Genomic DNA, 22887 nt, shown 5'->3' on the forward strand with positions numbered 1-22887 from the left:
GGGCTGCCGGATCAGAAACCCAACTAGGAATTTTCAGGCTGTTATTCGCTCACCCCCTGCATTACAGAACATGCCTGCTTCAAATAGTTTCCCTTTTGGCAGCTGGTTAAAAGCCTCCTAGCTGAGTCATTGCAGGGACTAAATCAGGACTTGGGCTGCTGAGTCAGAGGCAAAAAGCAGACAGAAAGGGGAAACAATTACATTAGCAAATTTGATAGCATGGATTTTTTTAGCCCAAAACACCCTTTCAAAAGGGCAGCTTTGGAAGAAAGTTTCTATAACTAAAATAGAATATGAAAGCAGTTCTGCTGCTGGGCAGGACAAGGGGGGGCCAGGGGAAACCACACCTAACACCTACGGTCTCAGACAGCCTAATAACCAGAGAAAGAGACACGTGCCACCACACCCCCACCACAAGAGGCCACATCTTCAGATTTAAGAAACAGAACAGTTGTGTTAAGTTTATTATATGCTATATTTAACTGTAGCATCATCAGCTTAGTTAAATTTTTAAAAAAAGCATTAGATTTCTACAACTGCAGTAGAGAAATTCATTGAATATATGTGATGAATTCCACTGGTATCAATCTAACACATTTGCTGAACAGTACTGACCAGCTTGAAATGGCACCAAATAACTTATTTGACAAATACCAGAAAAATTCGTTGACTAATAACTGCCAAGTACCATTCAATCAACCTCACTTACTATGTTCTTTGTTTTAGTTATATTTTCCTCTCATCTTTCTGAGACTTGTCTGCAAGTTCCAAGGAACCACTCAAAATTTCTGACCTACCTCCCTGTTTCTCAGCTCAGAGTTTGCACACGAGTACTCCTGCTGCATTGTAGCCCTTCCTTGCTCCCATAAAACCCACAGCTGAAAGAAATGCCTGGTCACTGCTGACCTCAGTCTCCTGGTATTTTATTGACTTGACACATTGAAATAGTTTTGTCAGAATGACTAACTTGCAGAGGTCTAACAAAAGCCACCCTGTAGTTTGCATAAACTCCCCTCAGATTTCCCTCGCTACAGACCTGTCAGTGATGGAGTGGGGAAGTGAGCAGGAGACACACTTCATGCTCATGTTTTGCACATCCCTGAACACACAGCATCCTTGACAAGGCAAGTTGTCAGATGTTTGTCAAAAAGTCACACAATCAAAATACACCCCCCCCCCCCGAAAAAACAATACTGTACACATCCATAGCTCTGTCCATCCCAGGGCACTTCAGAGTATAAGGCTACAGCACCACAAACATGGCCACCTCTGGGAAAGAAGGCACTAGTCAAGCTGCCCAGAACAACAGTGGAACAAGGGACAGTCCCTTCCCTCTGCCTCCTTACAAGTGTGATATTTATATGGCCATCCAGAAAAGACAGGGCCTGATATCATCTAAGATCCTAGTCCTGTAAGCTGCACTGAACTCAGTTTATCCATCTGGGAGGAAGCGAGTAGCTTCCTTCTGGCAGCTCAGGACACTGATCAGTCCCAAGAGAAAAAAAACCTCTTCCTATATTATGAAATCTGAGGAGCCCCAACCACAGCATGGAAAACAACCTGGGTGAACCCATGTGTCTGGTTTTGGAGCATTTCAATCCAACACTTCAAACCTAGGTGAAGTGCAATTAACATGGTTTCCTCTTCTTAACATCTGATATTGCTGATTAAAGTAAGATGTGACAATCTCACAGCAACCAAAAGCCCCCACCTGACCTCTAGCAGACTTGCCTACTAAACCAGTGAGACCAATACTCAAGTTATCAAGAATGATAAAACTTTTAACCAAAAACAGGGGGGGGGGGGGAGAACTCGGCGGCCCGGAACCAGTACCCAGGCCTGGGAGAAAGGAAAAAGATGGCAGAGATGGCCTAGTGCTATGTTCTCACCTTGTCTGGGGAGCAGAAATAGTAATAACAAAGGCACACAAGATAAATCACAGAACACAATTCATACCTACCTCGGACAGATACCCAAGGTCCTTTATATGTTGTCAACATTTGCCTGATTTGTCATGCCAATAAAGTATTACTGAACTGAAACTGTAGCACAAAGGGCAATACTAATAAGCAAGTCAGTGGACTAGACACCTGATTTACAACATCATTCACCTCTAAACGTAGGAACAGCCTCATAATGGTGCTATATAAGACACACACACACAGTTTCATTATAGGGTGGCCAAGGCTTTACAATACAGATTGGCATGTATTTGCCTGCAGACACACAAATCGACTGCACTGCATGTGCATCTCAAGGACAAATCATCAAGCTCTGCAAGCTTCAATGAAAAAAAAAAAAAAAAAAGTTTCCTTCCCCATTTCTCTGAAGTTTCTACTTCTGTCTAGAAGTTTGTCTTCCAAGCCCAGTTTCATTTTGCAGAATCCCAAACAGCTGCCTGCAGCAGATAAGGAATCAACATCTATTTTCAGCTAACTACACAATTATCTTCAAGGAGGTCAACAGGCCTCGTATACTGAACAGGAAACCGATCAATTTTAATAATCACTAGGGTGACAAACTCAGTAGGTTCCTTTCTTTGAAGGGATTGTTTCCAATGAAATGCAGGCCCTTCCACAAACTGTGCTCTGAAGGAATGGCTTAGGTTTAAAAGCCAAGCAAACCTACTGCAGAATACACACCTCCTTCATCCCAAAGGGATGAGCATTTCATGGGTTAGAAGGATGAGCTAAGGGTTATTTAATGGTGCTGGAAACCAAGATATGGGGGGGGGGGGGGGGGAGAACAAACAATGAAGTGGATCACCACCATACAATATTTGGACTATTCATGAAAATCTTAAGTAACTGATGTGTCTGCAAGTATGTTAGATCATGGAAACCTGCTTTAGTGTAAGTAGTATGCACTGCTGTTTCATCAGAGACTACTCTGGATTTATACAGCACCTACGAGGTTGCTAGGATTAACTCAATATTCATAAAGTGCTTTGAGATCCTTGAATGGAAAGAGCTATGAATGTGCAATAGTTCTGAATACAATTTTCTACTAAAACTAACGTAGTATAAATGAAAGTCTCCAGCCTCTCTAGTGCATTCATCTGCTAATTGGCACTTCCTAGCAGGAAGTTGTTGATCTAGTTTGTGATGAAGGAAATGGCAGAAAACTTGTCACATTCAATTAGAAAACTGAACCATTCAATATTATGGAGATAATGAAACAGCAAGAGGTAACATTTTGGAATTTCATTTTAATCCTTCTCCCCTTTCTTTAAACTTTCTAATATAGTGGCTAGGTTGAAGGATGGAAGAAACACATTCAATTTGAAAACCATAGGTGGAAAATGTTTGTACCTACCAGAGATTACTGTAACTGAAGTAAGTTAGCAAAAAGATGGTTTCTTTCAATTTACTTTATGCAATTGAAAGCACATTGTATATGGCCTATTTTACTGCTTCTTCTAGAGTCAGTTAGTTTCTCCTGTGTTGGAGAGACTAATCTTAATGGGGAATAGAAACAAAAACCCTCGTAAAATTCAGGACACTATTTCAAAGGATGTGCTATCCAAGTGGATTCTGAACAATTCTTTTAAAGAATTTAACTGGATAGTGTCCTTCTGTAGGGGAAAAAAAAAGTTTAGTTTAGAACAGTCTCTTGCTTTACAAGCTAGCGAAGAGATTCCTCCACAAACAGGTTTACCAGCAGCAGCTACAGATAAGGACCTGTCAACATTTGTCTTAGGAACTCCCTTCTTGAAGAGTTCATAACTAAACCAAGAGACTTTGCAGGATGTTTACAATTGTAGGGGAAAAACTAAGTTGTATTTTAGTTGTCAAAATGCACATGCACAAAGGAGCTGAGTCAGTGTTGCATATAAACCTTAAAAGGACAGCAACAACTTGAAATTAGTTAATATCAACAATTAGTTAAACGTGGTTTCTTGTATTGCACCTGCCATTCAGTCCCCCCTACTAATTTGTGCAGTTTTACAGTGACTTTTTCAAGTTGTCTTTGTCCCCTCGTGGAAGACACAAAGGAGTGAAGTTGACTATACTGGAAAGTACTATCAAACGTACAGATTAAACTAAGATCAGAAGGAATATTTTCAGTTTAACACTTAAAAATAGTGTTACTTATAAACACTAATAGGGAAACAGTTCTGCAAAGAGTAGGACTTGAGAATGTTCTTTTAACTAGGATATTTTCTGTGTTAAATGTTTGACTCTCCAACCTTTACATTTTCTCAAGGTAGGTATTTTAATTGAACAAACATGTTCCTGAATGTTTAACACAAATAAAAACAAATACAGTGAATGCTGAGAACTGTCTTAACATAGCCTGCCTTAGATCCCATAGCTGTGTGCTTTTCACACAGTACATTCTGTGCTAGTAAAACGCTTATCCACGCAGTTCTTTTGGCTGTCTGGTGCACCAGCCACCATTGGCTCATTCCCTTCTGTTTTAGCTACCAAGAGCTAGTGATGTGACATCATTACTGGAACATGCAGCCAGTCTACTCAGGGAGCTGGCTGTGTAAGAGAGGGAAAAGTAAAGATTTTCTTCTAGGGAATCAGCAGTCACTTGTTATATTGGTTTTTCACTAAATTCAATCCTGTTAAGATTGCATTTATTCTCCCCATACCTCCATGTAAAGGTAGCCATCCATTCCTTAGCTGACTGCCAAAAACACTTTCCAGCTTCAGTTCTGCTTGCAAGCCACCCCCAAACAAGATTCTTAAGTTTTCAGCAGCCTTCTCACCTGAGTAAGTGCAGTTCCCCAGCACAGACGGAGTTGAAAATCTACAATGTGTAGATATTGCCACAGCTAAAGTCAGCTAGGCCTTTATAGTAAGTGCTTAAACAAGAGGATTAGGCATTTAACTAAGTCAAACAGTTAAACTCAGTGTTTGAAATACTCATGACAATTGCACCATTCCAGATTGCCTTGAAACTCATCTTGCAAGAAGGCTATGAGGTATATAAAATCCCAGCATGCCCATCTTTGCTAACGTGCTCTTTAAGAGTCAGATAGCACATTGTATATTTTTTTCCCCCAATAAGAGATTAGGTGCATGTGAAGCTTACTTGTACAGTATAGAAATTAAAAAACCAAAACCACTATTTTTTAACTGTAGGTAATGGGGATACCAATTCCCCTACCTTTATTACACTAACCATTTTAACGCACATTCAATTATCCCAATACTAAATACATGCTCACTGCATCCAGACCAATATGTACAATCAAGCCAAAGCAGCCACCTAACTACTTAAACTCGCCAACTTTGGGACCCAAACAGTACTGTCTTAGTGCTACTTGGTATGCTAGATAAACAGTCCAATAACATCATTTATGTGCCCAAGTTGCATAGTGAACGAATGAACACTTGCTTCTGAGCTCTTCTCTAACACCGCACATATAAGAGTAGTAGAGTAATATTGTATTTGACAAACATACATGGCCAAATCATTGGCCTAGTGTTATAGATACATAAAGAGACAGAGTTAACACCATCTGCAACACCTCAACTTTGACAGTTTCTGACTTTTGAACACTTAAGAACATATGAACAGCCATCCTGGGTCAGACCAGCGGCCCATCTTATCTTCCGAGCAGCCGGTGCCAGAGGCTTCAAAGGGAAGAACAGAGCAGGGAAATTATCGAGTGATCCATCCCACACTGTCCAATCCCAGCATGCCATGCTACCTTAACATTCTATCAGTGTAGGATTTTAATAAATGGTCTTTTTTGAATAATTGTCACAAAACTGTATGTCTCTTTAAAATAAGAAAGTAAGAGACATTAAGGGGAAGGAAAGTGATCTTTGGATTAAACCATTAATTTTAGATTGAAGAGAAAATATATTTTTTTAAAATTCATTGTTCAAGCTATTGGACACTTGTCTACTGTGATTTTTTTTTAAATCTAATATCTAATTCTCTGGTCAGGATTTTACATTCCAAGCTCTATCATGAGTCCTTATAGAATTGCACAGTCTAGAACATCTTTAACCATCACCTTCCCCAGACTTGTGGCCACCTTAAGTAGTATTTTTGTGGTGGGCCACAGAAGAGGTATTTGGAGGTGGAGTAAAAGCTTGTGGCAAGGTCATGGTGTGCTAATCGTATCCTACCACGAAGGACATTGAGCTAGAGCTGGCTTACTAGACAATATCAGCAGTCAACTCCAACAAGACGCGAGTCCTTGCTTTTACAAAAGCATCTTTAGTCTGTTGTATAGTTTGTCCTTTCTTCCCCACTCTCCAATTCAAATCATGCACTGCTAGTTAAAACCCAAGAAAACAGAGTCTCACATTTTTCTGGGTAGGAAGTCTTCATTTCAGGCCCAATGAGAGAAGATAAGAGCTTCCACGATGCTACTAAAGTAGTCTTTGAAAGGCAATGTTCAGTTGTCATTTGTTTGTAGATGTCAGTTTGCTATAAACCATAATATTTACTACACAGCTTAGGACTAGACAATAGCCCAGCTAGGAGAGTTCTCTCATTCTCTACACATTGCCAGAAGACAGCCTATTCTACTGTAGACAGAAGAGTCAAATCAAGTTTCTGTGAAGTCCACAACAAGCACTTGAACTCTAGGACTACAGTTCCCTAAAGCAAAGATATGGAAGTGCAGATGCCTATAGAACTGAGTAAGTCACTGTACTCGTCTACCACCACCACGGACTACATATTACATTAAAAATAGAGTAATTACAGTTAAATAGGATTTTATTTTAACCTAAGTCAGAATCAGAGCAGCATTTTATTCAGGTGTTTAAAACACAGTCTTAACCATTTTAACAGAGTGATGTTACAACAGTTTGATCTTTGCTACCCATGGAAGACCTAGATATGTTTAACATGACTGCAGCATTACCCTGCAAAACTTTAATTCCTTAACACAGCAAGGGAAACAGGCCCCTAGGAACAGCTCAGTTTTCTCCAGTCATCAGCTTCTTATGTGGCGTCTCCATTATCGGAGGTTTGCAACCACGGCAGTCCATTCTGTACAATCCTCTGCTAATCTAATCTTCACCTTCTATGAAGCTTAAAATGTAAAGCAGTCCAAGATCCCTAGATACACGTTGATTAATGAGAGACCAGACACTAGACCATATTCATACTGTGGATGAAGATTTGCTAGCAACAGCTGCATTTGAACATTGTTGCTGTTGGAAGGTTTCTGGCATAGTTTCCTTGAAGGCAGAACCGGGCTTCCCCTGCCCCAACCCAAGAACAATAATATAACAGTACTACATAACCAGTACCAAGAGGCAGGAGAGGTCAGCTATATAGTTAAGTTCTCAGAAAAGTAATTCCTCTTCATACTGCTCAGAGAACAATGCTAGAAACCTGTAAGCAACACTCACATTCAAACAGCTGTTGCTAGTTAGCTTGAAACCAAGGACAGGGCACCAACAAGCCGAACATCTGTGCAGAGCTACACAGGCCCCTACTCAGTAGCATGCGTCTCTCAAAAGGATTAAATAGATCTGCAGAACAGAGAAGCATTTTTAAGTCTCATTCCTGGCTACCTCAGGATCTCCCCCCTACTAAGTCACTAGGAAACAGTCCTAGACTGATTGATTCCCCACATACACAGTGAAAGTTTTGCCTCAGAACTGGACTTTGGTAAAAGCACACGCAGAGCTAGGGTGCCTTGGGTGAGGAAGAATTGGTCCACTGACCTTCAGGAAGTGTATAAGGCTCATCTATTCAATGAGAGAGGGGAAGGGATTGGTTAGCAGCATTTTGCAGAAAGTAGCAGATAGTGAGTAGCTTATGTTTTAATCTTCATACATACGCCCTGAGTATTATTTAGACAGAGGCCACAGTGTGCTAGGTGCTTCCCAGACATGCAGATAGACAATGCCCAGCTCCAAAGAGCTGGTTAGGTAAGCACATTTTATAAGTCAAGAGATAAAGCGATTCCTCCCCACCCTGTGCATTTTATGGCTAGCATACCAGCCTGACAGCCAGGTGAACAGGCCCATGGTTGGCAAACTATCCCATTGCTGCAATGATTTTTGGGGAACAACAAAATTACTGTGGTTGTCGGTTTCCTCTCTTCTAAGTATTGCTGATAAAGCCCAACCAAATACTCTTTACCATGCAACCTTTGAAGCACAATATAGCACCTTCCTTTCTAGATGAAGAGGGCAGTACCTCTGAAATGCTACCACTTCTGGGGTGGGAGATGTCAGCCAACAACCTAATTAAAACAAAAGTGAAGGGCGGGGAAATTTTGGCTAGGACACTGGGACAAACCCCCTATTACGCAAAAGGTCAAGGGGGTTTTGTGCATCCCCCATAGAGCAGGCTGCAGCAACGTGTTATTGCTTCTCATGGTCTCCCAAAAACCTGCACAACCCCTTAAATTGCATCCAAGCCAAGGGCCCTACCCACACCCCATCAGCATGCATATCCTCATGCCCGCAGGATGCTGCTTCACCATGATGGGTGGGGGGGGGGGCAGCTTTCCCCAAAAGACAGAACAGACAGATACATGGGGAGGGGAGAAGTGCGAAGCAACCTGCGCTCAGAATGAATAAGCAGAAGCGTCTCTAGAGAGACGGGAGGCGCTGCCACCAGACCGGCCCCGGAGTCGCCCTCTAGCATCGCCATCACACACCCCCCCCATCAAAGACTCAGGCCCCGCGGACGCACGACCAGCCACCCCAGCGGGGAGTCAGAAACACCGGCCGCCCCGCGACGCCAGGCCCCGCTCGCCTCCCCCCGAGCAGGAAACGCTGCCCGGGAGCGGGGAGACAGAGCGGGGAGACAGAGCGGGGGCTCGGGGCGGGCAGGGGACAGACCCCGCCCCCTAGAGCCAGATACGCCCAGGGGGCTGAGGGGGGGCCGGGCACCGGCTAACCCCCGACACTCTCGGGGGGAGGGGCCCGGCGCTCGGACACCAGGGTGATGGGCTCGGGGTCAGAGCCCGGCGAGCGGGCCCCGGAGCGGCCAGGGGCGGCCGGACCCGCCGGGCTGGAGCCTCCCCCTGTGGGGCCCGCCCCCCGCAGGGCGCAGCGGCCTCCTCACCCATCTCCGGCTCCGGCGGCTCGTCACCAGGCTCCGGCTCGGGCTGCGGCGGCCACAATATGGCGGCCGGGGACGGGGGAGGGGAGGGAGGGAGAGAGGAGAACGGCGGCCGGGAACGGACAAACCTCCCCACAACGCGCCCCGCCCTTTAAAGAGGTAGAGACACGGCCCGGGGGGAACGAGGTGTCTCCTCCCGCCCGCGGCCGGCGTCTGCGCTCCTGGGCGCCCTCCTGCGGCTGGGCATGGGAATAAGGCGCCAGGCCGAGCCAGGGCTCCCAGAGCTGCCCAGAGGGGTCAGGCCTGGGCCCATGGGGGCTGGTGCTGGGAGCCCAAGGCCGGGGCCCCACAGCGCCCATGGGCTTCTGCTGGAGGTGGCAGGGCCCAGGGTGCCAGGGCCCAGGGCGCCAGCCTGCCCCCCCTGCCCTGCCCCCTACTCCCGCCAGCCCTGACCCCTGCCCCGACCCCTGCTCCCGCCAGCCCTGACCCCTGCTCCCGCCGGCCCTGACCCCTGCTCCCGCCGGCCCTGACCCCTGCCCCAACCCCTGCTCCCGCCGGCCCTGACCCCTGCTCCTGCCAGCCCTGACCCCTGCCCCGACCCCTGCTCCCGCCGGCCCTGACCCCTGCTCCCGCCAGCCCTGACCCCTGCCCCAACCCCTGCTCCCGCCGGCCTTGGCTGACATCCTGCTTCCTCCAGTTCCTCCTCTGGACCAGGCTGGCTGATTCTGGCCAATCAGAACCTCCCCTTCACTCCAGCACCAGCATCCCCCTCTGCACAGCCTAGGCCTGGCCGCTCTCACCCACCCGAAGCTAGTCCCGCAGCACATGTCCCAACAGACTTCAGTGCAACGACTTTCTGCTACTTGCCACCCAGCCCAGACTGGAGCTGGGACCCAGAGGTGAAAGGCTCCATATCCCATGACTCATTCCCTGATCCATCCTGCTCCAATTCTGACTGCGCCCAGTAACTGTTCCTCCAGCATCACTACCCACCCAGCCCTAGGAAATGTGCGAGTGAAAGTGAATAAGGAAAAGTTATTTACTTGTTCCCATCATATAAAAACTAGGGGCCACCAAATGAAATGAATGGGCAGCAGGTTTAAAACAAATAAAAGGAAGTTCTTCTTCACACAACGCACAGTCAACCTGTGGAACTCCTTGCCTGAGGAGGTTGTGAAGGCTAGGACTATAACAGGGTTTAAAAGAGAACTGGATACATTCACGGAGGTTAAGTCCATTAATGGCTATTAGCCAGGATGGGTTAGGAGTGGTGTCCCTAGCCTCCGTTTGTCAGAGAATGGAGATGGATGGCAGGAGAGAGATCTTATGTCCTTATGTGTTTGAAGCCTGTTTGCTTGTCTCTGTGGGCAAGGGAGATTTACACATCCAGGCAAATGACATTTTCTTGCTGTCTGTGGTAGGAAGTATTGTTAAGTGTATGATTCCATGCTGGAGAGAGTGCAGGACTGAGCCTGCCGGTATTCCCTCCCAAAAAAACAGCTGTGTGTTATGCTAGCAGCATCAAGCCTGCTGGGAGAGGATTAAGTGGGTTCTGCCGACTCACTACGGGAGGTGGGAGTGATTTCGTAGAGCGCTTAGGGCATCCTGTCGAAAGAACCCTGGGAAATGGCTGATGTTTGTTCTCCTCTTGTTAATAGAGTGAGGAGAAAAGGAAGTTCCCAAGAATATTCCCCCTAGCTGGAGGAGGCAGTGCCTTTCCAGTGGTGTTCCTCTAACCTTCAAAGGAAGAGGGGTGTGGGGGGAGGAGGTTGGGGGGTGCACATAAAGGAGACAATCCAGCTTCAGCTTTGCCATCTCCTCTTGCATGGGAGGAAGCTCTCCTCCTTCCCGTGGAATCTGTCCCAGGGGCAGCCTTCATTTTTTTTTATGGCTTCCCCGTTGATGAGGCACAACCGCTGCTTGCACCCTTCCACTGCCTATCAGTCCCTCTCTCCAACCCTGGCTGCTCGGCCACTCCCAAGGAAGGGCTTTGTCATCGCTCCGCCAAGGATAAGTCACATCCAACCCACATGTACCTCCCACTCATAGGATTGCTGGGGGCACTCCCCTCTCCTGCCCCTTGAGAAATCAGCAGTAAGGTGATCCTTCCTCCGGCTCTATTAGACATGGAAGGAGAAGGACAGGGGGCCCAGGTGCCATCTAGTCACTCCAGGTTTTTGCATCCTCCTTTGCTTAGAGAGGAGCATGATCTCTATGCAGTGATAACACCCTAGAGTTCCACTGGCCAAACATCCTTAATCAGTGACTGGAGCTGGGACCCAGAGGTGAAAGGCTTCATATCCCATGACTCATTCCCTGATCCATCCTGCTCTAATTCTGACTGCGCCCAGTAACTGTTCCTCCAGCATCACTACTCACCCAGCCCTAGGAAATGTGCGAGTGAAAGTGAATAAGGAAAAGTTATTTACTTGTTCCCATAATATAAAAACTAGGGGCCACCAAATGAAATTAATGGGCAGCTGGTTGTCTCCGAGGATGAGTTTACGGTTCCTGGGACAGCCTGACATCCCCAGCCCCACCTCAGTGGCATCGTCTAGCTGTACTGTACGCAAGCCAGGCCTTGCAGAACTGGTCAGATACACATCCCAGCTTGGAAGCTAGCCTCACATGCTCCAGCAGACTTTACCAATACACTGGAGCACAAGTCAACATGTCTCCCATGAAGCTCTGGCTGGTCAAGCTTCTGTGAACTGGGGGCTGATTGGTCTCTCTTCTTACTCACCTCTTTCTTCAGACCATGAAGACCAAGCAGCCTGTTCTTATCACAATGCAAACACACACAGAAGTCCCCAGTTAAATAACCTGCTGATCAATGGACAAAGGGTGGGATTGGCAGTGAAAGAATTAGAAGAACAGGAGCAAAGCCTCACCCAAAAACACTGAGAAACTATTATTGTTCCTTGAGAAGAATGGTTTGGTAGTTCCGTATGTACAGTTTACTTATGTCACTGCTGTTTATTATCTTCACCGAAGGCTTCTTAGGTCAAGTACAGCAGGTTGTCCAGGGTCCTGATTCCCCCCTGCCTTTCACCTGGAATATGTCACTTAACTGCTTTCAAATCAGAATGCTAGTTACACCCATTTTGCACAGCTGTAAGGGTCTAACCCATGTGCAAGGCCGGAGCAAAGCCGACCCCCCCCCCCTTGTGTATTGAAGATTAAACATTAAAATCCCAATCACTGGCTAGCCCTGGATTAAAGCAAAGACACGTCCCAGGTACACGTTTGCTTCAACCATTTTCCAAAACCAGCTTGTTCAGGGGAGCGAAGAACAAAAATAAAGATTTCACATTTGGCAGGAAGGGAGAAGTTCCGTTCCTCAGTGTCGCAGGGCAGCCGTCGCAGGGCATAGCTCTATAGAAGGTAGTAGAGTGGAAATGCCACAGACATGCACAGAGCCAGCCTGGACTGTGGCCAGTCCTCCATTAGGGGAGCCCAGAACACGGTGAACTCTCACAGCTGATTGGACTAACCCGGGGCTTAAAAGCAAAGTTTTGTTGTGGCCGAGCACAGAAGATCAGTGTTAGTTCCAGGCTGGTAGGGCCGGAGGAAAGCCGGTGACCACCCACTTTCCTGCCTCTTTGTGAAAGTGACGCATAGCAAGTTCTGTTACCCGCTACAAATGCTCCAGGAGCTGAGGTAGCAACTTCCTGCACAGCCGGCTCAGGAGCTCACAGCCTGGGAAGGCAAGGGAGGCCAGAGAACAGAGGCAAAGGTCTCCCCCAGAGCAGCCCGGTGGTGACTCTAAGCTGGGAAAGGCAAGGGCTGAGGGGAGTGCCCATCACAGGGGACCTTTTCTCCATTCTGCAGGGAGCCTGCAAGCTGCTGGGCGGAGGCAGCTGGATTTGCTCTGCTCTTTGTGCCCAATTGGTTGTTTCTATAAAATTAGATACAAGCTAAGGTTAGAGGAAAAACAAGCCCACGTCAGCTGGGCCAGCACCTGGGCTGGCTCCAACCCTGGGTGTTTCACTAAGCCCGGCCTGGGGTGGAGGAGTGGGATCCTCTCTGCACCAGCCACTCACGGGTGCCCTTTCATCAACTCTTTGCAGTTACTCAAATGCATCAGGGCAGAGCAGGGAGGGAGACCCATGCTGGGCTGTGGGAGAAGCAGCTGGGTCCCAGAGAGGGGGCAAATCCGCTCTCCCCTTTGGTCTCAAACTTCAAGGACAGAGGCATGGCACCCAGAGTGCACCCTCTTGGCTAAGTCATGTGACTTCGGAGGCAGGACATGACAGGCATCACATGCCACCTTAAGGGAAAGGCTATGCTAGCGCATCTCCTGCCCAGGACAAGCTGGGCTGTGTGACCCAGCTGCTGCCCCCTCCCTACCCCCATTCTCACCTCCACCCATTACCAGCAGCCAGCTCTGCTTGCTGTGACCCACGAAAGAGCCTGGGAGAAGCAGTTTGCATAGGACACACACTTAGCACCAGGGCCCCCTCTGCCTCGCTCTCCCGCCCTGGATGCTGAAGCTAGTTTGGCAGTGCCCCTGTGGAGATGATTTGAGGAGGGCTTCCCCATGGCACAGCTCACCCCGCAATCCAACTCTTTGGCCCCTACACAATCCATGCTCCCCTTCTCCAAAATCAACCCCTCCCGCACCCAATCACTCATTCCCCACCCCAACCTCCTCCCACTTCCAGCCTCTTTCCCTCCCCTAAATCAAACCCCCTCCAAAAGGTGTCATCTCCAAATCAGGCCCTCCAACAAAAGCCAAGTTAGTCTCCCCCTGGCCCTCCCCACTAACCTGCTAGGAGCTGGGTCAGATTCAGGGATGGAGGAAGCAGCTGCTGCCGCTGCCACCCAGCCAAACCCGGCCTTACGGCTGGAGGTGCGGGGGGGGGGGGGCGCGCGCGCTGGGAGGCAAGGAGCTGATGCACTCTGCTTGCCCCTAGGTTGCAGAGCCTCGTGCCAGGCAAGCCAGAGCACACCGGCTGGACAGGAATAGAGAAAGTCGGAGCCTGAGGCTAAGAGTCAGAGTAGGCAGGTCTCCCTTGCACCCCACAGCTGGTGCTGGAGGAGAGAGACACACTCCAGGAAGGGGAATACACCTAGTCAGAGCATGGACCCGCTGCATTCAAGACCCTCTCCAGTGAACTAGGACCACAGCACCCTCTGCTGGACTGAGGGGTAATGCACTGACTCCATTCTGCAGACCCAGCCCGAACGGCTTGTTTTGTTGTGAACCCTCTCCAAGTGATGGGGGCCCATGCGATCCCATAGCAAGACGGGAGAATTCCTGCTCTCCGGGCGCAGTCCGGGGCAGCACAGCGAGCCGAGCCGCAGCAAAGGAACGACGCCCACAGAAACATTCTAAGATGTCCTTTTATTAAAATGTGCGTCACCGTTTTGTGTGGCGGCGTCCTTTGCGGTTCTCCAGCTGTCAGGGTGTTTCGGGTGACCAGCTCGGCGGTCTCCGCACTCGAGCCCAACTCGGGGGAACCGTTAGGTGGTCCGTGGCCTCCCGTTCCCGCCCATGGCAATGTAAACGTCAATAGGAACGTTGGGCAGGGTCAGGCAGTGGCACCCGGGGCATCTTCTCAGCTGCCTGCACGAGAGAGAGGGGTTAGTCCAGTTGCCCAGGAGGGTTGTGCAAAGCCACAGACTGAGCCCCTCAGCGTCACAGGTGCATGGTCCAATAGTGGCATATTCACTACCGTGAGGGGTGCAGATCCCCAGAGCCCTCGGCCACCTGCCCAGGGATCAGAACCCATCTGGCTAGTTGAATATACCCCACAAAGGGTCCTTCAGAGCTCTTGTCCTCCTCCGGCTTTATGCAGGGAGGGAAGATTTAGGGGGATACATTTCCCCCCCCCCATATCCAGCTTCTCTGTCAGCTGCTAGCTGGAGCTGGAATTGATGGCCACTCTGGAATTTTCTGCCTTAGGAATCTTCTGGCAAAAAAAGGACAACCCTCCCACCCCGTCCCAAATGCTCCCCTTAACAAGGGCCCTCAGTGCAGACGTCAGCCCTAGATGGGATGCAGGTCCTGCACAGAGACCATGTGCCTGAAGAGAGAATGACCAAGGGGTCGCAGCCAAGTCCTGATGGTTGGCAATAAGTGGGAGGAGGCCGGCACTTGGCAGTAATGAGAGAGTCTCTTCCAGGCAGCGATCTCAGCATGGTGAGGACCCTCAACCCAGAAATGCCCAACCTGGGTCATGTCCTCAATGTTCTCAGCTAGTAAGAGGCACAGTAGAGTCACAGATGTGTTAAGGGTACAGGTGGAACTGTCTGTTTCCATAGAGATGGGGTGCTAATTACAGCATTGGTCGTTATCCGGTGATTAAAGACCTGACCAGTAGAGAAGAGGGTTCCATTCACAACCAGTCTGTTAAGTTTATAGACCGAGCCGGGCAAAAAATTGCACATTTTTTTGGTGCTAAATGCCGCTTCCGTGACATTGAATTATTTTGTGACTCCCTGTGGATTTCACCCCGTTGCCTGGGTGGGCAGAAATCTAAACAATTTCAGATAAGCCCAGCCGTTTTGTTTTGACATTTTCTAAATGAAAGGTTTAAACTTTTCAGTTCGAAACCACTTTTCACTTCAAAATGTCCTGTAACTTTATTTAAAAAACGAACACAACTGGTAAAAAAGGGCCAATATCAAAACAAAACTTCTTGTTTGACCCAAAACAGTTTGTTTTGTACTTTGTGGAATTACCAGCAAACCAGAAAATCGGTTCTGCACCCAGCCCTCTGGCCCACGGACCCCCCCTCACTAGATTTGTCCCCCGCTCTGCTCCTCGCTCTAGCAGAGCATCTTGAGCCTGCTCCTCCTTGCATCTCTCCACTTGCTGCAGCCTAGAGAGGCCAGTGTATTGTAGCCCTGATTCCCCCAGAGGTGCCAGTTACGGCAGGGGGTGGGTTTGATTTTGCCCTTGTCTGAGCAGCTATGACAAGGGGAGAGGCAGGGCGAGACATTGCATCAGAATGAAGTGCAGCAGCAAGCAAGCAAAGCTTGAGGTACAAGGCTTGCGCCCATAGGGAGCGCTAGAGGGTACAGCCCTGTTACAGCCCAGGGAGATCTGGCTTGGAGTTAATTACTTGGCCTCAATAGAAGTGTCTGACCCACAGCCTTCGCTCTCTGATGGAGGGGAGGCAGCAAACCGATTTCCTCATTTTGACCTTCTTTGGGGCCCTGCCTCAGCCCCATTGTACAGGATTCAGCCCACAGTTGCCTAAAGTCATCCCTGGGGCCAAATCAGATGCCACCAAACTCTTCCAACCAACAGGCTCCAAGTCCGGCTGCATGTTCCAAGCCAGGCCATGCGACAGCCCCAGCTTCTGGTGCTGCCCGGAATGGTTTAGGCCAACTGACAGCCATCCTAACCCCACAGGGAGCAGGTGTTGGGGGAGGCAGGTTTCCTTCCCTTTCCCTTGGGCACAGGGCGTGGAACTCGCTGTGACACTGATCTGGGGCGGGATGACTACGGCAGCGGCTTTTATCGTCCCCCAAAGCCTGATTTGTAGAGATCACAGGCGAGGGTGGGCCTGGAGAAAAAGGGGTGCAGTTCCACTGGCTCCTGAACGCAGCCTTGCGAGGCCTCGGCCCTCTGGGCTCATCCCTGGCCCTTTACAGAAGCCCAGCGTGTTCTGAGTGGAATGGGCTGGTGAGCCGGCCCTGGCAGGGACGCAGCGTGGCAAGAAGCGGCGGGGAGACCTGGAGGAGGTGCAGAGATTAGCGAAAGGGGGAGAGAAGGGACCGTGGCTCCTATTCACTCTGCCCTGTAAAACAGGCACAAAGGGGGAAACTTGGGAAAATTAGAAGGGCAACACACCTACTTCTAAGCCTTGAAAGTGTCACATTCCTGAGGGAATTTGCTGCAGTAAGAGATGGAAGCGGGGGGGGGCAGACCATCCCAAAGGGGGGTCGTTCATAGCAACATCTAAGCACACCAGCTGCCATTACAGCATGAAGAGGAAGGTTTAGGAAGTGCATCCGTTCTCATGCTTCAGGGCCGAACGTGATTGCTAACTGGGGTCAGGAAGTAAGCACCCCACTCCCCCCTGTATGGCTCTGGAGGCTGTATGCCTTCCTCCCAAGCACTGGGCACCAGCTGACTCACAGCAATGACAGCTGCTGCAGCTGCCCTTACCTTGCTGCAGTGTGCTCAGTGGCAACTGGCTCCTGGGTCTCTGGAGCAGCTGCCAGGCTGGGAGAATCTCCTGCCTCTATGGGGAATCTCCGAGCTTGTGGGGTCTCCTGGGAGCTCATGTCCTAGCCCCAGACCTGTCTGAGTAAAAGAAGGACCAAGGTCAGAACCTGTGTGACCGGGCAGGGTGAGCTCACGATTTCAGGCCCACCCCTGCCCCAAGCTGCCACACCCTTCTCTGGCCTAGGCTCACCTCTTGAAAGCTCAAGAGGGTTCCCAGGAATAAACCTGGCAGCCTGCAGTGCCTAGTGCAAAGGGCAAGATGTGATGGGGGCCAGTGGGAGGCACGGAGGCTGTTACATTGTGACACGGAAGGGCTGCTCTGACATCACAATACAACCCGTGAGTGGCAGGGTACGACCTTCTCCCTTCTCCCGGGCACGAGACTCAGGCCCAGGCCTTCTTGCTTACGATTTATTATTTGGACTGCGGTGGCAGCTAGGAGCCCCAGTCCTGGACCCTGTGCGAGGCGCTGTACAAATACAGAACAAAAAGCTAGGCCCCGCCTCACCGAGCTTACACTCTAAGTATAACACGAGACATGACCGATGGGGGAGCACAAGGAAACCATGAGACAACTGGTCAACATGAGGGGCAGCAGCAGCAGCACAAAAGACTGACCTAGTTCACATCTAGGGCTAGTCTTGGGTCAAAGCCCCACCGTGCTGTGAAGGTGAACAGAGGAACTGCCTCTGCTGGCCCCGGGTTTCCCCAAAAGCTCTGGGTCTCATGACGAGGAGGGCCCTTCCTTGACCGTGCCCAGATCAGAGATGTATCTGGGGTTGATCTTTGCTCCCTCCTGGAAGCTGATCCCCGTGGGGATACAATGTGGGGTTTAGAGCGGGATCTGGGGTAGCCCCTCACCCTGGACTCTTACCCTGTCCTGGAAACTGAAACTAAACAAATAAAGCCATCCTGCCAATTTGTTTGACCAGCCAGGTCTATCTGATCAAACTCAGACTGTGAGCTCTTTGAGACAGGGATTGTCACTTGTTCCATGTCTGTGCAATGCCCAGGACAAAGGATCCCTAGAGAAAGGAAGCAGTGTTGCCTATGGGCTGGAGCACTGGACTGTGTCTCAGAAGGCCTGAGTTAAATTCTTGGCTCTGCCACTGGGTGACCTTGGACAAGTCACTTGCCTCTTTCTGCCTCAGTTTCCCCATCTGTAAAATGAGGTTAATTATACTGACCTTTGTAAAGTGCTTTGAGATCTATGGCTGAAAGCTGCTAGATGAGAGCTAGGTAGTTTTGTTAAGCACTATGTAATACAAACAACAGACATCCCAGCCCTTGTATTCATTTGAGGTCTGGTCTGGATCCTCCCTCCCCCACCCTCAAATTCACTTGGATCCAGCCTTGAAAACTTGGTCAGATCTGCACAGTTAGTGATCATACTGCAGCAGGCTGGGGAATATTTGGGGTCTGTTCGTTATGCCAAAGCCTGTGTAGTGCTCGGCTATAGAAGCCCCTTACCCACGATCCCCACCAATAGGTCTCTGGAGATTTATCCCATCGCTGTGCCTGGAGTGACTCAGTGCAGGGTTGTGGGCAGGTTAAGTAACTGCCCATTTGGGGTGCTCGCCCCCTGATTGGTGCAAATCCAACCCCTTTGACCCATGCAACACAAGGTTACATCATAATAGGGGCTGAAAGTTTTAAAATGTCCCGCCCCAGCTGCCCCCGTCATCACGGGACCTTGTCTAGGCAGGAAAATGATCTAGCGTCCAGGGCTGCAACTCTTGCAGGCCCTGGTTAGGGAGAGAAGCAGAGCACAGAGATGTCATCTCCCAGCATCTACAGGATGACCTGAGAGAATGACCAGTCCAAAATTCAGAGAGGAGATGGAGGAGTTTTTATTCTCCAATGGCTACCAGCTGGGCAAGACCATTGGGGAGGGGACGTACTCAAAAGTGAAAGAGGCCTTCTCAAAAAAGCACCAGCAGAAAGTGGCAGTTAAAATTATTGATAAGATGGGGGGCCCGGAAGGTAAGAGGCAGCTCTGGGAGACGGTTCTGGGTTAGATGGTTGAGGAATATTTATAGACTCTAATGCCACAAGGGACCACTCTGATCATCCAGTCATGGGGGATAATCTGCTGAACATGAGCTCCCAGTGTGATGCTGTGGCCGAAAGAGCTGATGTGATCCTGGGATGCATAAACAGGGGACTCTCGAGTAAAAGTAGGGAAGTTATTTTACCTTTATATTTGGCACTGGTGTAACCGTGGCTGGAATGCTGTGTCCAGGTCTGATGCCCACAATTCCAGAAGGATGTTGATAAATTGGAGAGGGTTCAGAGAACAGCCATGAGAATGATTAAATCATTAGAAAACCTGCCTAGTGATAAACTAACTGGATTGTGCTCTTAGAGTTTAACAAACAGAAGGTTAAGAGGTGACTTGATCACAGTCTATAAGTACCTATATGGGGAGCAAATATTTAATAATAATGGGCTCCTTCAGTCTATCCGAGAAAGGTCTAACATGATCCAACGGCTGGAAGTTGAAGCTAGACAAATTTAGACTGGAAATAAGACATACATTTTTAACAGAGAGAGTAATGAACCGTTGGCACAATTTACCCAGGGTCATGGTGGATTCTCCATCACTGACAATTTTTAAATCAAGATTGGATGTTTTCTGAAAGCTCTGCTCTAGGAATTATTTTGGGGAAGTTCTCTGGCCTGTACTATACAGGAAGTCAGACAAGATGATCACAACGGTCCCTTCTGGCCTTAGAATCTATGACCTTCTCTGTAACAGGCTAGAGAACTTCCCCAAAATAATTCCGGTTTGAACTAGTCGTCTTGTAGTTTGCCAGGCATCAAGGTACTGGCGCACTTAACTGTGCATACTACCAAATATCTCCACTGCTTTGCTTAGGGCCTACTTTTTCCCTTATGCAGAAAAACCCTCTGGAGGGGAAAACTTACCTGAGAAGTACTATGAGAATCTTCTCACATCGTCTTCCACATTATCTCATCAGGGGAGGATTGGTGACTTGCCACAAACTTTTCATTCCTAACAAAACACATTTCAGGTTTCCCTACTGGATGCATTAAACTAAAATAAAAGGTTGAGTAGAAGGTGGGTTCCTAGGGGAGGCTGGTCTCTCCAGAACTCCTCTAAGGCAGGGGACTTTCCCTCTTGCCTCTAATTCACTTGGAGGGTCTGCTGCCAGCGTTTCACAGACTACCCACTCTTCATCTTCCCCACCAACTGGTGGGTGGTACAGTAGCTTACTGGATGCAAAGGGGGCCGGATTCACTTAGATAGCTGATTTCCTTGTAGAACATGTGTACAAGAATTCAACCCAGACCCTCCTCTAGCCAGCTCACCAGGCTCGTAGGTTGGGGTAACCGCAGTGCCTTTCAGATCACCTCCTATAGCACATAATGGTATTTACTTGGCCAGATCTGTGTCCTAGACTAAAGCCACAATCAGATAAAAGATTCTAACAACTACACCTCCTCGCAAAGCAGAGTAAAACCATGAAAACAGGGTTTTCCCTGTGGAAAGCAGAAAGCTGCTAAAGGGGCATAAGTTCTACAGGTTTGTTGTTGTCGTCGTCGTTCGTTAATCAATTGAAAGATCTGCTCTACTTCAGCTACAAAAGATGAGGCTGGATGCAGGAATCGGATGTGAAATCAATATGCAGGAGGTTGGTCGAGAGGATCAGAATTATGGCTTCTAGCCCTAAGATCTGTGAAGCCAACTGAAAGTAAATATGTTACAGTGCTGACCCTGTGATCACTTTACAACCAGCCACGTTCCCAGGGTTATGAATGGGAAAGCGCCTCCTTTTAGCCCCAGTTTGTGACAAACAGGGACCCTGCCCCCCTTTACAAGGCAGCCTCCATTGAATGGCCAAAAGCCCCAGGCACTGCAGAGATACTGCATCCATGAAAGATGACACACACTCTCCCTTGAGATTTCCCATGCCTTGAATGAATCTGTCTTCTCTCTCTTCAGAATTTATCCAGAGATTCCTGCCTCGAGAGCTCCAGATCGTCAGGCGCTTGGATCACAAGAACATCATCCGAGTGTATGAGATGCTGGAATCCGCCGATGGGAAGATCTACTTGGTGATGGAGCTGGCAGAAGACGGGGACGTTTTTGACTGCGTTCTGCACGGAGGTCCTTTGCCTGAGAGCCGTGCCAAGGTGCTCTTCCGCCAGCTGGTAGACGCGATCCGCTACTGCCACAGTTGTGGCGTGGCGCACCGGGACCTAAAGTGTGAGAACGCCTTGCTGCAAGGCTTTAACTTGAAGCTGACTGACTTTGGATTCGCAAAGTTGCTCCCAAAGAATCGTAAGGAGCTGAGTCAAACGTTCTGCGGCAGCACTGCCTACGCTGCACCTGAGGTGCTCCAGGGCGTGCCCCACGACAGCCGGAAAGGGGACATCTGGAGCATGGGCGTTATTCTGTACGTTATGCTGTGCGCTAGCCTTCCCTTTGACGACACCGACATCCCCAAGATGCTGTGCCACCAGCAGAAAGGGGTCTCGATTCCTGGGCACCTGGAGATCTCAGACGAATGCCAGGATCTCCTGAAAAGCCTCTTGGAACCAGACATGATCCTGAGACCTTCCATTGAAGAAGTTGGTTGGCACCCATGGCTGGCAAATTCCTGATTAAGACCATGTCACGCTCTCCCCAAATAAAGGGGACAGATTGCTTCCAAAATGCTTACAAATATTTTAATGTTATGCTTGGTTTCCAGTCTATCCTTACACCCCACCTCTCCTCCTCCCAGTGCCTTATGCAGAGGATGGCGGGCCTGCAGGGGAGGACTGGGGGGGTTGTTCCATTTCACACCTTCATCAGGGATTTTACTCATTCGAACAAACCGCATGGTCTGAAGAAACCTAACAGTGTTTGTGCTGTTTCCTTTGTAGCTGGGCACCTCGCTGAAGTGGGGAAACCTGGGATAGTGTCTGGCCACCTTCCCAAGACATCTCTAGTGATGGCACCTCCAGAGAACACCCCAACTGAGAGGAGAGAGTAAGCAGAGAAGTTGGCTCCTCCATGTTGAGGGTAGGGGAAACATGGAAAATTACAATAGGGTTATAGGAGTAACAAGGGGAAATCAGTGGGAAAAAAATCTGCTCAACATCTTAGTCGTCTATATACAAATGAAAGGAGTAAGGGGAATCAACAGGAGGAACTGGAAGCTAAATTATCTTAACTGCCATCACAGAGACTTGGTGGGAAAAGTGTCATGATTGGAATAACGGTATAGGGCTGGCAGGATAAAGGCGGTATTGCATTATATATCAATATATACACACTTGTTCTGAGGTCCAGAAGGAGGTGAGAGGCCGACCAGTTGTGAGTCTCAGGATAAAGACAGAAGGGGTAAACAGGAATGTCACGGTAGGGGTCTACTACAGACCACCAAATCAGGAGGAGGGGGTGGATAAGTCATTTATAGAACAAATCACAGAAATATCCAAAACATAAGACCTGGTAGTAACAGGAAACTAACTACCCAGACATCTGTTGGAAAAGTAACATGGCAAAACACAAAATTTCCAGTAAGTTTTTGGATGTGTTGGGCAGACCACACACTTTCAGAAAGTGGCGGAAGTAACCAATGGGAGAGCCAATACTTGATTCTGACCGACAGGGAAGACTTGGTAGCAAATCTGAAGGTGGAAGGCAGTGTGGGTGAAAGTGACTATGAAACAATAGATTTAATGGTTTTGTG

At 48.9% G+C, this 22887-nt stretch overlaps 3 protein-coding genes across 4 annotated transcripts in view; 1 reads left to right on the forward strand and 2 right to left on the reverse strand.

Moving 5' to 3' along the window:
- KPNA6 (karyopherin subunit alpha 6) overlaps nt 1–9081 on the reverse strand; it is a 41728-nt gene extending 32647 nt beyond the window's left edge. For both annotated transcript variants that reach the window (XR_004643578.1, XM_034753908.1), the window contains exon 1: nt 9004–9081. Coding sequence is in view for 1 of the 2 variants with exons in the window: in XM_034753908.1 (XP_034609799.1) it covers nt 9004–9007 (4 nt within the window). In the remaining variant the exon portion in view is untranslated. The remainder of the gene's footprint in view (nt 1–9003) is intronic.
- A 5269-nt stretch (nt 9082–14350) lies between these two features.
- Nucleotides 14351–19296, reverse strand: FAM229A (family with sequence similarity 229 member A). The gene is made up of 2 exons (XM_034754347.1): nt 17123–19296; nt 14351–14569 (listed from the first exon to the last, which is right to left on the reverse strand). Exons 1-2 carry the CDS (start codon nt 17239–17241, stop codon nt 14467–14469), a joined length of 222 nt encoding a protein of 73 aa, XP_034610238.1. The 5' UTR covers nt 17242–19296; the 3' UTR covers nt 14351–14466.
- Nucleotides 19021–21811, forward strand: TSSK3 (testis specific serine kinase 3). The gene is made up of 2 exons (XM_034754349.1): nt 19021–19165; nt 21150–21811. The coding sequence occupies exons 1-2, from the start codon at nt 19021–19023 to the stop codon at nt 21809–21811; spliced, it is 807 nt and encodes a 268-aa protein (XP_034610240.1).
- Nucleotides 21812–22887: the final 1076 nt, after the last annotated feature.

Source organism: Trachemys scripta, chromosome 20 (assembly GCF_013100865.1).
Source record: "Trachemys scripta elegans isolate TJP31775 chromosome 20, CAS_Tse_1.0, whole genome shotgun sequence".
Taxonomy (NCBI): Eukaryota; Metazoa; Chordata; order Testudines; family Emydidae; genus Trachemys; species Trachemys scripta.

What these genes read in the sequence shown, in the direction of transcription:
- FAM229A (XM_034754347.1), bottom strand. Translation starts at nt 17,241, where the DNA reads ATGAGCTCCCAGGAGACCCCACAAGCTCGGAGATTCCCCATAGAGGCA. An exon ending in ACTGAGCACACTGCAGCAAG is followed by an intron (nt 14,570 to 17,122) that starts GTAAGGGCAGCT and finishes TCTCTCGTGCAG; the next exon opens with GCAGCTGAGAAGATGCCCCG.
- TSSK3 (XM_034754349.1), top strand. Translation starts at nt 19,021, where the DNA reads ATGGAGGAGTTTTTATTCTCCAATGGCTACCAGCTGGGCAAGACCATT. An exon ending in TAAGATGGGGGGCCCGGAAG is followed by an intron (nt 19,166 to 21,149) that starts GTAAGAGGCAGC and finishes CTCTCTCTTCAG; the next exon opens with AATTTATCCAGAGATTCCTG.